The 18,036-nt window shown below is 47.8% G+C and overlaps 1 protein-coding gene across 1 annotated transcript in view; it reads right to left on the minus strand.

Annotated features, from left to right (window-relative positions):
- Positions 1-7,065: 7,065 nt before the first annotated feature.
- The window catches only part of LOC138262081 (anterior gradient protein 2-A-like), a 35,640-nt gene continuing 24,669 nt past the window's right edge, over positions 7,066-18,036 (minus strand). Inside the window, exons 7-8 of the mRNA XM_069211812.1 lie at positions 9,014-9,097; positions 7,066-7,369 (exon numbers count right to left, since the gene is read on the minus strand). Coding sequence (XP_069067913.1) covers positions 7,320-7,369; positions 9,014-9,097 — 134 coding nt within the window. The 3' untranslated portion in view covers positions 7,066-7,319. The remainder of the gene's footprint in view (positions 7,370-9,013; positions 9,098-18,036) is intronic.

The following is an 18,036-nucleotide window of genomic DNA, read 5'->3' on the forward strand; positions in this document are numbered from 1 at the left end:
CAAGCCACTGCATTATTTAACCTGACGTCCATGCAGACAGAAGTACAATGACTATGGCATACCATACTAAAGAGGGAAGCACACTGGATTTACATTGTGAGTCTGGGAGTGTGTAGAGGAGGGATTATCAGGGGACACATATTATCATTCCAGGGACCTCTGAAGAAGGGTGGGGTGAGACCTGGAACATGGGTGTGTCAGGACTTAGGACATCGGCTGCCATGTGCAGGGGATGTCATGTGAGAAATGCTAGTCATACCTGGGGCACTTGTGCTATGAATTTGCTGCTTATGTGGAAATCTATTCACACATAGTCCTTTTGCAAAGATAGGTGATGTACGACTTACTGCTGTCAAGGGTCTGATCATACATTCCTGTAACCAATGCAATAGCACATCCACTGCCTCATGTATGAGGCATTTTTTACCTTATTGACTTTTACCTTTTACCTTATGGTGTCTTAGTTGTGTGCCATATGCTGCGATGAACCACGTTGCCAACATGTATGTGTGAAATAGGTGTGGTCCTCTGCTATTGCCCTTCAAATGTGTAATGGGCAGGATATATGTCATTTACAGTGTGAGTGAATGTGGTTGTACATTCATTCGCATCAAAGTAGTTTAGGAATGTTCTGTGTCCTAATCGGTATTTCAGCAATGCTCCATGAGGCTACACTCTGATTCTGATAGTTAGAGATAATGTTATGCAAAAATGATAATCCAGACCATGATATAGTGATTAGTATAGGTGTTTATTTACATATGGTAAGAGAGTGGTGATGGGTGAGTAGAGTTAAAAGAAATTTTGGGCAATATGTTGTCTCGGACGCAATCCTGCAGCTGTGTTTGGATGGTCCCCCTCATGTTGATGGACAGCATCCTCCTCTTCCTCCTCTTCAGGCATTTGTGGGTCGGCTTCATTTATGGGGAATGTTCCTTCTTACACATATGTTGTGCAGGATGGCACAGGTCAAAATTATTCTGCACACCATTTCAGGTGAGTATAGGAGGCTGCCTCCGGTGATGTCGAGGCACCTGAATCTTGACTTCAGGATGCCAAAGGTCCTCTCGACTATTGTGCGTGTCCTCCTATGTGCCTCCTTATAGGCACGCTCTGCTGCAGTGCTTGGGTTTGCAAATGGGGTCATGATCCATGGCTGGATCCCATACCCCTGATCAGCTGAAAGAGAAAATGAGTGAGAACGTGTTGATGTAGCTTGCACCATAAATATCTCTTTACATGGCAGTTGTTCTCATGTGTTGTCTGTGACTCATCTGTGTTTGTGTTATTGTGTGGATTCCTAGGCTTCTAGGATGTATCATCAGCATTGGGTTGTTTCCTTATCCTTACCTGTCCACGTGTTGATGTTGTGGTGTATGTGTTGTGTGTCCTAGAGGGTTGCTGTCCAGTGTGTATATAAGTAGGTTTCTGTACTTACCAACAAGTAGGCCATTGCCATATCGTCCATCCTGGAAGTGTTGATTGATGGTGCAGTGATGGAAGATGAATGAATCATGTACACTCCCAGGATACGTTGCCACGATGTTGGTGATCAAACCCCGGTGATCGACAATGGCCTGCACATTGATGGAGTGTGTGTGCTTCCTGTTGCTGTATAGATGTTCGGTTGCAGCAGGTGGCACAGTGCGTACATGTGTGCAGTCAATGGCACCAAGGACGTGTGGGAAGCCATTAATTTGATAAAACCCCTGTTTTGTCTCCTGCTGCTTCTGCTGTGTGTTGGGGAAGCTGATGTGGCGGGTGTGAGTGAGATGATGGTATCCAGTACCTTGGGTAGAAAGGCAGAGAAGGATGGCTGTGAGATCCCAGCAACCAGGGCGCCAGTGGTTTGAAAGGAGCCACTTGCCAACATGTGTAGTACAGCTAGCAGCATGGTTTCTGGTGGAATAGTGCGGGGTGTCTGCAAACTGGGTGCCAACTGTGACTCAATGTTGCGCTGCAGCTACTGAATGGCTTGCCAGTAAAGCCTGTACCTCTGAATGATGTCTTGTTGGCGGAGTCCCAGAAGGGTTGTCCTGGTGCGGAATATCCTCTTCTGCCTTCTGCATTGCCTTTGGGGTCCCTGCTGGTGTTGTGGAAACTGCTGTTGTTGGTCCTGTGCTCTGCGTCTGTGTGCATGCTGGATGAAAAGCACCTCCATGTCTTCCTTGTGGAGCTCTGCTGTTGCTTCTGTGTGTTTTCCTTAAGTAGTGGTGTGTTTGCCCCATTTTAATGCCTGCCCTGATCCAGGCGCTATTTTTTTACACAAATCAGGTTGTGCGTCATTTTCCGACTCCCCCTCCCGGTCGTGCGTCATTTTTGCGTGGTAGCATAAATAAGGCGCACGGGTGTTTAAGTCATTTTTTGGATGGGAACGCCTACCTTGCATGTCATTAACGCAAGGCGGTTTCCCTCATCCAGAATATGGCGCATATGGTGGGATTTTGGTGTTCGCGGACTTGGGCATCAAAGTTTAAATATGGTGCATGGTTTGCGCCGATTGTGCGTCCAAATTTTTGACGTACATTCGGCGCAAACAGAGTATAAATATGCCCGTAAGTGTCTTGGCAGCCTCCTGTTTTAAAAAGATCAGAATAAAAATGCACATGGATTCATGAGCTTTGCGCTGTCACTTGGTAATGACCTGCTGCATCTAAAAAAAAAAAAAATTCTTTTAGCCCGCCCATTACTTACCTTTCAATGGTATCATTATCACTCTTCTTCTTTGCTGCTTTCTGATTTGTGAACGCCTGCCATGCATCACTATCTTGTCTTTGTTTGGAGCAGTGGTTCCCAACCTGTGGTCCGGGGACCACTGGGAGTCTGTGAAGCCTCTTCAGGGGGTCCGTGACTGCTTAGAAAATGAAATAATATTACCAGATTAGGTCCCCGCCTTTCAATAATGAGTCAGTGGGGGGTCCCCAGACTCCAAAAAAGATTCAGTGGGGGTCCCCGGGCTCCAGTAACGATAAAGTGGGGGTCCACAGAAGGCAAAAGGTTGGGAACCACTGGTGAAGAGCATGAACCAACTACAGAGTGATACAATTTGATTAGTGTCTGGCCACAGCTCTGGCTGTGATTGGGGTACTGTTTCTTATTTTCTTTTTTAAATAGCACTAACGCGACCCGACTGTATAGTACTGGAGTGCTTTACATGAGCACCTGGTTACATTACATACGGATACATTTTTTTTTTTTTTATTGGCACGAGGCGATTAAGTGATTGGCTCAGAATCACAGGCTGTTGAGGCGGCACTGAGCCTTGAACCTGGTTCTTCAGTTCCGAAGTCAGCATATTTGCAGTTAATACCCCGTAAACTGGTGTTACCTATCACCCAGCTGTGATGATGAGAGGGACACAATTTATTAATTCCTAATTAGAGCAAGCTGGGTAATTAATTATACCTTCTTACTTCTAAGTTCCCAGATATTGTCTTTCTAATAGAAGGGGAATGCCTGGTAAAGAGAAGAAACCGAGAGGCAGGAAAATTAAAAAAAAAAAAAAAGTAGGGTGATGTGTTTTGTCACATGAGATATGCCACAATTCCCACCTGACACGCGAGCTGGATCAGTGGGAAACTGAGTTGTCAGCAGCCGAACGAACTCCTGTAACGGCTCTTTAATGATCAGCACCTGTGATAGGTGCACAACGGGACTGCAATCTTCACTCGATTGACAGGAACCGGATGAATAAATACTGGAGACATCCGGGGGATAGCAACTTTGCTTGTAACCCCCTCGCCCGCCCACGTACCCCCCCCCTTCAACATCTCGCACACAGTGGCGTTATTGATATCAGAGCATATGCGTATACTGTACCACACCAAACCATCTGGCAGACTGTATGTCACGCGAAGTGTTTGTCCATCGTTATCTGTGCAAGTTTAGACAAAGTGAATGGCGAGCAAAACCCAGTTAAAAGTCGCAAACACACCAATAATTTGAATATAACAAATATCTTGATGCTCCAACTATCAAACCGAAGCACGCAATGTAACAGATTTTGATGGGATGCTTTAAGAATGGTACATGAATTTTTTAATGTGGATATTTATTGATGTCTTAGAGGTGAGCATATCATGTGTTACAGGGACATTTTAAATTCAGACAATGCTAGTCATCGGTGTAACGTAAAATAATGAGGTCCCCTCCTAAATGTGAAGAGTGGACCATGGGTTTCCTATAGCTCACGGATGTTCATTGGCCTTGGTCGGAGTGGGGTGCCTCTGAATGGTTTGGCGGCTCCTGAAGAGTTGCCACCCTTCCCCGCTATGCTCTGCAGCCGTTGCATAGGCCAAGCTCCTGATACCACTTGCCCTTACGACAGACAACCTGACATTATTCACACATTCACACAAATACTCACTCCCCCTTTCCACTGCTCAGTCATTCCATCTAACTGACCCAAGATCTCAGACCCAACATCTGGAGTAAAGACAAATGACACACAATGACACCCACAAAGGACAGCTATTAGACGTTGGCGGCAACAGGGCGTTCATCAAATGTTGCTCCGCCCCCATCCTGCTGGTTCCCCTTACTTCAATTAGAGGGAGCAGAAGTGCTGTATTTCCAGCAGCTATGTTATCAGAAACACCTTATTGTGACACACCACATCTTACAATATTTCTTTTCAGGTTTTGCCGGAGGCAGCGCATATGATGTCGCTTGTGACACATTTTATTAGTGTACCGTGGGCTCAGAGTCCGCCTTACCATTGGTTGTCTTCACCATCATTTGCACTTGCTTTCTTGTGGTTTATGAAGTTTATGCGGGCGTCAATTCCTGTTCTTATATTGGCGCTTCCCTGGGGTCACTGGGGCACGGTCCAAGTACTTGTATCCTTCCATTGCTGGCATTTTGGAGCTACTTTTTTCTCTGTTGCTGAAACTCTCCATGGGTGTTTGCCCACCTCCTGCTCTGTATTACCTCTGTGCTGTTGTTCCCCATCCCAACTCTAGCCAGTGAGGTGGTGCCCAATCACGTCTGCTCACCATTGCTTTCAGAATTTCTGTAGAATGGAATGTTTTAAACCATAACACCTCAATATTCCCACGTGTCTCTAGTCTATGAGAATGAGACATCAAGCCCATATTTATGGGCTTTGTGGTGCAGGGCAGCATAGCAAGTCGCCTTGCTGCGCTGCCCCGCATCACAGGGAAAGGACAGGAATATGCTGTATTTATCCAACATGGCACATTCCTGTCCTTTCCCCCGGCGGTGGCGCCATTTTGGCTGCCTAGCCCCAATGCAGGTACCCTTGCACCATGGTGCAAGGGTGCCTGTGTTGCATGCAGGATTGTTTTTGTACAGGGGCTCCTGATGGATGCTGCATGGGAACACCCACACAACACTCATTGAAACACTCCCCGGCGCAGAGTGATGTAACTCAGTGATTTGAACCTTGTTACATTACTCGAGATTTATGAAGCCAAGCAGGGCACGCAAGGTGGACTTGCGTGGCTTCATAAATCTCACTTAAGGTTTGCATCACTCTTGCACCACATTGCATGGTGCAAGAGCAACACGAACTGGTCCATAAATATGGCCCCAAGTTCCTACTCTGTTTCTGCTCCATGAGACTGAGACACTTGGGATCCCTTTGCATGCCTCTCATGCAACAGAAAGTGGCGCTCAGCTTCCCAGCGTGTTCATTTACACTGGACGAAAAGTACCCTGGCTCCTTGTCTCTACATGTCGCTAATCAGTGTGCATGAGACTGCAGGTTCCCTGGTTCTCTCTGCTTCATGAGAACAAGACACTCGGACCCCTTTGCATGTCTCTCCTCCGGCAGAATGTAACGCGTATGTGCTGTGTTTGAGCTTCTGCGCTGTAAAAAAAGGTAGTAATCTGGGTCCTTGGCTTTACTTTGTGGGGCTACAGAAATCTGCTTCAGGGGAAATATATATATATATATATATATATATATATATATATATATATATATATGCTCTGTGAGAATGAGACATTGGGATTTCTGCACGAATGGGTGAATGTTCGAAGTAGAACCTTTGCTAGTGAACATTACTACAGAGAACATAAACACTGATCTCCGCCTAAAACCACAGATTTCTCAAGATCACCATTCTATGCCACTTTACTAGTACCTGGTACCAGACATATGAAGTTGCCAAGTGCTATTGGTGTTGAAGCTGTACCAAGCCAGATATTTCCGTGCATTGTGGGAATTGTAGTCCAGCTGGTCCCCTTGTTAAATTAGGACTATAAATCCCATAATGCATAAAACAACGAAAAGAAAAGCATGATCACTAGTTTAAATGTTTAAAGCATGCATATGCCTACAAAATGACATAGCCCAGCGGCTTCATCATTGTGCTTATATTTTATTCCTTTGTTTAAAACGCTTTAATTCATGCTGTACAGCATGAAGAAAACACATTAGCAGAGCCAATAGGTCTTTAAAGCGAGACCTATTGACTTTGACAATGTTTCTTATCATTTGGTTTGTTCAAATGTCATTCACATTTTCCTTCTGCTCACCACTGCAAAATGGGGCAATAGGTCAGTTCACTTCAGCCACTGGCTCTCTTTTCTGTGAGGGGTGGCATTTGCATTTGTGCACAAGTGCATATCCACCTAAGTAGTAATGCCAGTCCATGCCAGCCCAAACTATTTTTCTGAGTTCGTGTTGTTTTGATTCCTTTTTTCAATCGGTAACTTTTTGCTGTTTTGCAAACATATGAACAGCAGCATTTTCTATTTTTATTATTATAGCACTTTAATGACTATTGTATGCATTTGAAAATAAATGACAACATTGAAGGCTTACCAAGGCCAGACCCTGCGGCTTTGTCAAGGTGTATTTTTACATGAATTTCAGAAAGTGAATTCAAGAGCTGTAATTCCTGAGCCACATATGTGATGGTGGATTCAATCCCACCAGCAGTGATGTGGCTTGATTTTGGAAGTGTAAAACAGATTTTGTTGTTTTATCTTTCAAGAATGTTCAGTTTCTATTGGTGGCACTGCCGGTGAGAACAATCACAGTAATTATGAAAACACTTCACGTGGAAATCCGGTTAATAAAGCACAGTGTCCGGAGAATAGATAATAAATACCCACAAATGGTTTTATTTAAAAATGTGTTGCTTACAGATGAAGCATAAAGAAAATATTAAAAAAAATTTGCACAGTCAAATGCCAAGATGCCAGGAAGTGTTTACATCCAGATGAATCATAATCCCAGTTATGCTTTTAAAGTGTCTTCATGAATTTCAAATCAGCTGAAGTCAGCTTTGTGGTTGTGAAGTCTCATGACGAAACAGGATGCAGGGGTCACGTGTCTATGCATTCTTCACTCACAGTTCAGTTTTCAGAAGTTTAAGTGCTTTCTGCATGTTAGTATACACTAAAAACAAAAAGAGAGCAACATAATATTTGTATTTTCATTGGGTCAGCATAACGTCATCACAGATATAGTATAAAAAGAGCTATAGAGAAAAAACCTAAAGAAAATAAACGTTTTTAGATGCGAAATGGCGATCTAAGCGCACATTTGCATACATTTCAAAGGGCAATGATATGTAATTCTCTATCTTGTAAATGTGAGGTAATCATCTGGAATTTTTTACACAAAAAATGGAAGTGAAAGCAACATAGCACAACAATTGATCCACTGATGACCTCGCAGGACACTGTGTCATCACGTAGCCTTTGACCCTAGTGTAGTCACGGGTAGTGGATAAATAGATCACTAAATAGGTGCAAAGATAATAAATTATCTAAAAAACACCACAGTAGATGTTGCATGCATCACTGACTATGTCAAGTGTAGCTGGTCAATTCTGCATTAAATCCTAAGTGTGAAAGGCCTCAAACTTGGTAACATGAGACAGAAAGGTAACAAGATTTTGAAAGGCCACCACTAAACGTTTACACCAGCAGCAGTTTATCTCCACTGTTATGATTGTCTTGTTTATCCAAGAACTGACAAACATATCTTTTTTTTGGTGCAAACGCCTGTCGATAGCTTCTTAGCGTTCGTGTTCTCAGCCTTTAGGGCCATATTTATACTCCGTTTGCGCCAAAATTGCGTCGTTTTTTTGACGCAATTTCGACGCAAAACTAACGCCAACTAACGCCATATTTATACTATGGCGTTAGAGGCGAATAGCGCCAAAGTTCCCGGAATGTGCGTCATTTTTTAGCGTGAACCCCTTCCTTGCGTTAATGATATGCAAGGGAGGCGTTCCCGTCTAAAAAATGACTCCCAGGCCTTTACGTGGTATTTATACTCCCGGGCAAAAGAGACGCCCGGGAGTTGGCGTGGCTAAAAACGGCGCATTTGCGCCACTTTTTAACGCCTGCTCAGGGCAGGCGTTAAGGGGCCTGTGGGCTCAAAATGAGCCCACAGGTGCCCTCCCATGCCCCCAGGGACCCCCCCTGCCACCCTTGCCCACCCCAGGAGGACCCCCAAGGATGGAGGGACCCACCCCAGGGACATTCAGGTAAGTTCAGGTAAGTATAATTTTTTATTTTTTATATTTTATTTTGGTGGCATAGGGGGGCCTTATTTGTGCCCCCCTACATGCCACTATGCCCAATGACCATGCCCAGGGGACAGAAGTCCCCTGGGCATGGCCATTGGGCAAGGGGGCATGACTCCTATCTTTACAATGATAGGAGTCATGTTGATGGGGGATGGGCGTCGTTAGAAAATGGCGCAAGTCGGGTTAAGACGATTTTTTCGACGTAACCTGACTTGCCCCATTTTAAGACGCCCATGCGCCATTTTCCCCCTACGCCGGCGCTGTCTGGTCTACGTGGTTTTTTCCCACGCAAACCAGGCAGCGCCGGTCTGATTGCGCCGTCTAACGCCATTCCATAAATACGGCGCCCGCTTGGCGCTTCAGAATGGCGTTAGACGGCGCAAAACTTTTTGACGCTAAACTGCGTTAGCGCAGTTTAGCGTCAAAAAGTATAAATATGGGCCTTAATCTCTACCTGCGTAGAAGCTATCCGTTCTGCGGGCTTGGCATTGCCTATTACTTACAGAGTTCAGTGTCTGAAGGCTCGTAGGTGTACCGATGATTGGAGTATTTTCCAGGAAGATCGGCTCTGACTACCAGAGATGGATCTAAAAAGAGAAATAATACAGCAAAATTCACATCTTCTGAATAGTACTAGCTAGCTGACTGATAGTTTGCATTTTGCAGATGCAGTTTGACACATTTTTTTATATTCGCATGCATTCCTGTATTTCCAGATGTAGAACATGCATCCTGATAGGAAATAAAGTGTGAATCACAAAGCGTGAAACAAGGATAAAGGAATTTCCCACACCTGTATTAATGACTAGGGTAGTTACACAGTATAAAAGTAGTCAAAGGCAGCGGATGGCTGTCCAGGGTCTTTCCAGGTTGGAGTGAACAGGGATGCTGAATTCAGATGGGAAGTGAACAGAGATTTAGGCCCTCATGTACGAAGCTATTTTATGGTCGTTAAGGCTCTGATTCACAAGACAGAACCTTTCTGACTGTGAAATGGGATTTTTCATTCACCAAACCCAATTTGCGTTTTGGTAAGATGTTGCTAACTGGGTTTGGGAATAAATACTGATTCCTTGTTTGGAAGGGGCGTGTTAAGGGCGCCTTTTCCAAATACTGAATCTTTAATCTATGTATTAATGTTTTGAGACAGAAATCTGGTTGCAAAACATTATTATTTTACCACCTCCTCAAAGGAGGTGATAAGCCATTCCCAAATAGGAAGAGGGCCCCACGAGCCAAAAAGGTTTGCATATCTTTTTTTTTTTTTTTTAAACACATCCTGTTTTCCTTTAAGAAAAACGGGCTGCTTGTAAAAAAAACAAACAAAAAAAAAAAGTGCTCTATTTAAAAAACTGTCCAGCCATGGTAGTTTGCTGACCCCAGCAGGCCACCATGCCAGTTTTTGTTGCCCTTCTCAGTCGCTCTCAATTTATCATCTGCCTAATGCATAATAATGAGGTAGGGTGAATTGTGAACCACTACAAATGGGTATTTCGAGAACCAGCCTACTAATAAATAGGTAGGTTCTCAAATACCAATGGATTTGTTAGAAGTCGGTGTGCGAATTGCAACCACTTCTTACCAGTTGCGACTGGTGACTGGGCGGGGGGAATAAAACAAAAATAAAATAAAAATGTAAAATAAAAACTTACCTGAACCTCACCGCTGCACCACTGCTCTCTGCCGCACTCAAGGCACAGGCTCCCAGCCTGCTCTGCGGCCAATCATGACATTGCTCAGAGCAGGGTTATGATTGGCTGGAGCACCCTAGCTGGGTGCTGCAATGCAGACTAGGAGCCTGGGCCTGCTCTTTTCAACCTGGCAACACAGGTCTGAGTTGGAAAGAGCCCTGTGCACATGTGTGTTTGGCCTGTCCGAGAAAGCAGGCCAAACATACATAGGCACTGAGGGGAGTGCTCTGTGCACTCCCCTCAGTGCTCGTCATCCCCTCCAGGGCCCCGCCTCTTTAAAAATAAAATGATAATAAACATTGTTTATTATTATTTTATTTTTAAAGGTTTGTAGCTCCTGCTGCTGACGCGGGGGGCTACGCTACTCCGCCATAGCAGAGGAGCTGCCCCTGCTTCTTACAAATCCATTTTGTTACATTCCAATAAAGGAATTGCAAATTGCATATCATTATTTGACACAATTTATGATTTCTTAAACACATGTATGTGAACCAAGGAGGATTGAATAAGAGGAAGGGGCGATTGTGCAAATGTGTACAGTGCTGTTGAGTAAGGTCAATACTTTATGATGACTGGTGTGCCTCACATGTTGGTTTGCTTGCTGTATATCCTCCATGTGAAATGTGATAAAAAGAATTAAAAAACATTTTGTGCTACATTCTGAATTGCACTAGAGCCATGGTCGGTCTAATGCACATGAGGGAGGAGGATATTGTTCCATCACTTATGACTAATGTTGGACTTTTGGCCATACGCATGGTCATCCCTAGTCTTTTTGCCTCCTTCCTCCTGGTTTTTCTGACCTTTCGCTGTTGGCTCTAGGACTCTGAGCACTTTATCACTGCTGACCAGTGTTAAAGTGCAGGTGCTCTCCCATCTAAAGTTGGTATGATTGGCTTATACCTGATTGGCATATTTAATTTACCTATAAGTCCCTTGTACAGTGGTATCTCTATACCCAGGGCCTGTAAATTAAATACTACTAGTGGGCCTGCAGCGCTGCTTGCGCCACCCACTGAAGTAGACTTTCAAACCTGTCTCAGGCCTGCTAGCGCAGGGCCTGTGTGCGCAGTTTTCTGCCACAGGGACCTGGCATCTAAATTTACTTGCCAGGCCCAGGACTCCCCTTTTACTACATGTAAGTCACCCCTAAAGTACGCCCTGTGGACAGGGTGCCATGTATGTAGAAAGGCAGGACATGTGCCATATTGCATGGCCTGTCCTGGTAGTGACAAACAGCCTAACTTGGTGTCTCACTGCTGTGAGTGCTGCCTTCTCATAGGATTGCATTAGAAATGCCCTGCCTTATGTGTAGGGGTATTGTCTGATTTATGAGGGCTAGCGTAGGCGTGTTTGGTATGGTTGTGATGGTGATAATAGATACTGCTTACTGGTGTGGGTGTATTTTTTATTACTATCACAGAAATGCCACTTCTAGAAAGTGCGCATTTATCTGTGCTTATGATTCTGGTGTTTTGCAGCTTGACTCCAATCCACGTCTGGGCAGAGTGACAGTTGGGGCTTTGTGCATACTTTTCAGACAGCCTGTACACAGGGAGGGTGGAGGTGTCACTGAGGTGCATCTACATACTGAATAGTCTTCCTGGGCTGAGAGAAGGGAGAGGCGGGGCACACCTACATTTGTAAAGGCTGTGCCCTGGCCTCACACAATAGGGTCGTTAACCCCCCACTGATGTTTGGAGCCTGTGCTGAAAGGAGAGAGGGGGCACTCCCAGAACCAGTTGTAACTGGCTGGAACCTCCTCTCCCTACCACTGTAAAACACTGTAAGAACTGACTATAAGTACAGGGGAATTTTCCCCACAATTTGAACATTCTTGGAACTTGGAACTGGACACAGAACGCTGATGAATGGACTCACCAGGAAACCGCCATGGACTGCTGCTGCTGTGCTGACCTGTGACCTGCCTGGTCACTAGGAGGAACTGCCACCATCTGCACCCTTTGTGCTGGCCTGTAGCTGAGCCCACCAGCCCTGTGCTCCCTCTTGTTAAGTTGTTCCCAGGGGCAGGGTGCTGTGGCCCCTGACCCCTGCAACGATCTTCTACATCTTTGACAGGATGCTGGAGGAGAAACAGGCATTCTTTTAAGTGCTGGGCTGCTGATGCACTATAGCGCTTGGAAAGCGCTTTTCTTTTCCTAAAAGAAATCACCGCCGCAGCCCGGGCTTTTAAATTGTGCCCTTGCGCTTCCTGGAGCGCGTTTCTGCTGAGAGGAAATCACCGCCGCAGCCCAGGCTGCATAATTTTCGGAAGCGCTGTGAAAAGCGCTTCGTGAAAGAAAATCACCGCCGCAGCCCGGGGAACTTAATTCTGTAAAGCGCGAGGATCGCGCTCCGTTCCGTGCCCCCGGGGCACAAGAAATCCACCTGGGACGTGACAAGGAGCAAGCCTGCTCCTAGCGGTGCCCCCGGGGTAGGGATCGCTCCGAGGAGCGCCCCCGGGGCACCGGCTGGCCCGACCGGGTGCCGGCGTTGTGTGCGAGCAGGAGGGAGAGGAGGACGCCTCTCCCTCACCTGCTCCAGCCCCGGAGGGCTCTCTCGGCGCGTGCGGGCGGGGCAGCAGCCTCATCGGAGGCTCGCCCGTGCCGCCGGCTTTCTGGTGGGCCCCCTCGTGGGCCCAGGGCAATTGTGAAGGGGTCTCCCCTCTGAAAGGGCCAGCGGAGGCCCCGGGAGACCCCAGGAGTTGACGGGCCCCCAGAGGGGCCTGTTCGCAGAGTGGAGGGGGTGCGTGGCGCCCCCCTCCAGATCCTCAGGATTTCCCTGACCTTGGCCCCCCACAGGAGGGCCGGTGGAGGCCCGGGGGGCCCCCAGTGATTACGGGTCCCAGGAGGGGCCCGTCAGGAACGCTGAGAGGGTGTGTGCCGCCCCTCTTTGGCCCAAATATGCACAGGAGGCCCCCGTTTTGCGCAGAGGAGCACCGGGGGCCCCATTGGTTGTTTAGGCACTGGAAGTGCCGCCCCATTATTCGTTTTAGGCACTGGAGGTGCCTTTTCATCATTTTTCAGGTACTTTAAAACGGACTAATGTAACGTTGATTTAAAGTTCTTTTTACAGACTTTGTAATTATGTTATATTGCCTGCCTGTCCTATGATGTGTTTACATATGTGTGCACATGTTCCTTTTATGGGCATGACTTGCTAATATGTTTGCTTAACTTGCCATAGGTTTTCTAATGTTCCTACTATGGGCGTTTTATGATATTCTTATGACAAGTGTGCTAATGTGATAACGTGTTTCCTGACTACTGCTTATGTTGCAGAATACTGAGTAACCTGTGTGTTATGTGTGACTACTGCTAGTTTGCAGAGTAACTAATGTGTAACGTTCTGACAACTGCTAAGGTAGCAGGATAGTACTGTTATGTGATGTTGGTCTAATAATTACGTTGTGTACAATACAGTAAATTTTCATATAATCTAGTGTTGTGTTTCCTGTGTGGTGGGAATATTGCGTCACATGTATGTGTGTGTTGGGCAGACGCTTTACGCATTGCCTCCGGGTTAAGCCTGACTGCTCGTGCCAAGCTACCAAGGGGGTGAGCAGGGGTTATCTTGGACGTGTAACTCCCTTGCCCTGACTAGAGTGGGTAAGTTCTGCCTGGCTGAGGTACATACCCTAGCCAACCAGAAACCCCATTTCTAACATTGGAAGTCAGCGGTGAGGATAGGACTTGCGCTTGCACAATACCATTGTGACTCATTATTTCACTACAAGGATTGCGTTTAGACCATCACATGTTTGGCTTCTCTTAACTTTCTCTCTTTGGTCATTTTACCTGTTTTCAGTTCTCACGCTTGGGTATTGTGGTTGTCACAGTTGAGTTATTTGTACCTTTTCAAGATGGGGCTTACCTTTGATTTAGAGGACCTGCCGTTTTACACGCAGGGGGAATTAGAGGGGTTCTGTAGAGAGAGAGGGCTGCCTGTAGAAGGGGACCTCAGGAGATCTCTGAATTTCTTTGAAAGGTTTGTGACATTTACCCAGGGAGGGAGTGTGCGTAGGGGGTACCCAGAGGATCCTGAGTGTAGCGAGGGTTCCCAATGGGAGGGCTCCCAGACCTCATCCCTAGAGAGTGGTAGAGAGACTGATCAGGAGGGTGAGAATGACCGGTTGGGGACGCCAGTTGGCAGGGAAGGCCCCAGTGATAGGGAGTCCCTTGCTGGGTCCAGTGTAAGAAGCAGGGCTACCTCTCATTCCTTGACGCCTGATGAGCTAAGAGATAGGCGGGAAGAGAGGGACCTGAAGTTGCAGTTAGCGCGCCTAGCTGTTGAGGAGAGAAGGGCTGAGGTAGAGAAGGCCTTAGTACAGGAGAGAATGGCAGAGGCAGAGAGGGCCTTTGCCAGAGAAAGACTCGCTCTAGAGCGCAGTCTGAAGGATCTGGACTCACCAGCGCTGCAGGTGGAGTCCAGTGGTGGCAGCAATGTACAGTGCTGTAGCAAAGATGTTCCTCACATACCCATAGATCTGGTACCTAGGTTCCAAGAGGGGGGTGACATACGTCAGTGGTTAAAGGAATATGAGAGGGCTCTGGTAGAGCGCAGGATCCCTGAGAAGGATTGGGGAACTGGCCTAGGGAGTTTTATTCCTGAGGAGGGGAGGGATGCCCTACTGACTCTAGAAGAGAGTGACAGGGAGGGGTACTCCGCTGTGAAGAACGCACTGATTGTGAAGTATGGTTTTTCCCCTGAGGAATACAGAAAAAGGTTTAGGGGTGGTAAGAAACTGTCCCACCAGTCTTGGGAGGAGTTTGTGGAGGCTTGCTGCATTGCACTAGATGGATGGGTGAAGGGTAGCACAGTAAACCATTTTGAAGGGCTGTTTAATCTGATTCTCAGAGAGCACCTGTTTCGTTGTTGTTTTTCAGAGTTACGCCAACACTTGTCAGTGTGTGAGCTCTCTGACCCCAGGGAGCTTGCAAAGGAGGCAGACTTCTGGTTGCGTACCAGAGGGTCTGGTGTGACATTAGGGGGTGTTCCTAATGAGAGTGGTCTAGGTGTTTCCCAACAAGGTGTGGTGGGAAAGGAATGGAGTGTCCCAGGTAGGTCCCAGTGGACTGGGGTGGGTGAGGGACACCATGTCCCATCTCAGAGGAGAGGGAATGGGGCTGGGCTGAGGCCCAAGGTGCCCAAGATACCGTCCCAGGCCCCTGAAGGTTCCATGAGTGAACGCCAGGAGGTGAGCCTAACCTGTGCCGTAGGGCCAGCTGTTCAGAAGGATCCCATTTTGTCATTAGGACTTAGGCGGGTGGCTGGTGATAGCGTTCCGCCGGTCCTGGTGTCTGGTAGTCTCGCTCTACCGCGGAGGAGGCAGAAATCCAGGCATAGGGTTGAGAGGGGGCTGCGGGCCCCAGTGGAGAACCTGGAGGGTCAGGGGTCAGCTCTGAGAGCAGAGCCCCCCAGGAATGACCTTGGTGAGACCATTTCTGGGCTGGGAGGAATCCAGACTCTGTCAGATGGGCAGAGGTCAGGAGACCTGCACCAGCCAGACTCTTGTGTGGCCCTTGGGGAAGGTGTTTCCCTGGTGGGGGGTAGGTGTGGCCCCCAGGAAGTCCTGGTGCGCCAGGCAATGATTCAACCGCAGGGTGGTGACTCTGGGTTGGATGATCAGGTCCAGGGGGTAAACTCTGGCCTGATGGGGAGTAGGTGTGCTCCCAAGGAAGTCCTGGTGCGCCAGGCAGTGGTTCAACCGCAGGGTAGTGACTCTGGGTTGGATTGCCAGATTCAGGGGGTAAGCTCTGATCTGGTAGGGGGTAGGTGTGCTCCCAAGGAAGTCCTGGTTCGCTGGGCAATGGTCCAGTCTAAGGGTGTCGTCCCTGGACTAGATAGACAGTTTCAGGGGGTAAACTCTGACCTGGTTGGGGGGGCGGTTAGAGTGCTCATCCCCCCGTGTGAAACTTCTGGTGGCTTCTCCCGAGGTGGGGAGACGCAGGACTCTAGAAGTGGGGTTCAGGGAGGGGGAAGCCCACCCCGGACCCCGGTGCAACCCAAGGGTGTCGTCCCTAGGTTGGGTGGTCAGTCGCCAGGTAGTGATCCTGGGCTGGCGAGAAAGTTGTGCAGGGCTGCTGTACCCAGCACCCTGGCAAGTGTGGATTCTGGTGATACCCCTCCTAGGAGAGGAGGGCGGGATCCTAGAAGGAGGGGTAGAGGGAGGAGAGCCTCGCCTCTAGCCCCTGTAGAACCTATGGGTGCGGACCCTAGGTTGGTGGATCAGTGGCAGGGTAGAGCCCCTGAACTGATCGGAAATGGAGTGGAGACAGGTTGCTTTGCACCTGGGGCTACCGCCCCCCACTCATTATGGTTTCAGAGACCAGAGGCTCCTAGATGGCCTGGGGCCTGGTTCTGGCCATTGGCAGCTAGAGAATCCCCGTGGGTTGGTCTAGGCTGCCTGGGACGCATTGACAGAGAGATCCCAGTGGAGTCAGGAAGGCGTAGAACTGGAACATGCCCCTGCTGTTGTGGGCCTGGGTCCTTGTTCTATCGCCCCAATCAGGGAAGTCCATCAAGGTATTGATTGTTCTCCCCTGGCTTTTGGCTGGTAGGGGGTTGTGTTGGACTTTTGGCCATACGCATGGTCATCCCTAGTCTTTTTGCCTCCTTCCTCCTGGTTTTTCTGACCTTTCGCTGTTGGCTCTAGGACTCTGAGCACTTTATCACTGCTGACCAGTGTTAAAGTGCAGGTGCTCTCCCATCTAAAGTTGGTATGATTGGCTTATACCTGATTGGCATATTTAATTTACCTATAAGTCCCTTGTACAGTGGTATCTCTATACCCAGGGCCTGTAAATTAAATACTACTAGTGGGCCTGCAGCGCTGCTTGCGCCACCCACTGAAGTAGACTTTCAAACCTGTCTCAGGCCTGCTAGCGCAGGGCCTGTGTGCGCAGTTTTCTGCCACAGGGACCTGGCATCTAAATTTACTTGCCAGGCCCAGGACTCCCCTTTTACTACATGTAAGTCACCCCTAAAGTACGCCCTGTGGACAGGGTGCCATGTATGTAGAAAGGCAGGACATGTGCCATATTGCATGGCCTGTCCTGGTAGTGACAAACAGCCTAACTTGGTGTCTCACTGCTGTGAGTGCTGCCTTCTCATAGGATTGCATTAGAAATGCCCTGCCTTATGTGTAGGGGTATTGTCTGATTTATGAGGGCTAGCGTAGGCGTGTTTGGTATGGTTGTGATGGTGATAATAGATACTGCTTACTGGTGTGGGTGTATTTTTTATTACTATCACAGAAATGCCACTTCTAGAAAGTGCGCATTTATCTGTGCTTATGATTCTGGTGTTTTGCAGCTTGACTCCAATCCACGTCTGGGCAGAGTGACAGTTGGGGCTTTGTGCATACTTTTCAGACAGCCTGTACACAGGGAGGGTGGAGGTGTCACTGAGGTGCATCTACATACTGAATAGTCTTCCTGGGCTGAGAGAAGGGAGAGGCGGGGCACACCTACATTTGTAAAGGCTGTGCCCTGGCCTCACACAATAGGGTCGTTAACCCCCCACTGATGTTTGGAGCCTGTGCTGAAAGGAGAGAGGGGGCACTCCCAGAACCAGTTGTAACTGGCTGGAACCTCCTCTCCCTACCACTGTAAAACACTGTAAGAACTGACTATAAGTACAGGGGAATTTTCCCCACAATTTGAACATTCTTGGAACTTGGAACTGGACACAGAACGCTGATGAATGGACTCACCAGGAAACCGCCATGGACTGCTGCTGCTGTGCTGACCTGTGACCTGCCTGGTCACTAGGAGGAACTGCCACCATCTGCACCCTTTGTGCTGGCCTGTAGCTGAGCCCACCAGCCCTGTGCT

This window comes from Pleurodeles waltl, chromosome 10, assembly GCF_031143425.1.
Source record: "Pleurodeles waltl isolate 20211129_DDA chromosome 10, aPleWal1.hap1.20221129, whole genome shotgun sequence".
NCBI classification, from domain to species: Eukaryota; Metazoa; Chordata; class Amphibia; order Caudata; family Salamandridae; genus Pleurodeles; species Pleurodeles waltl.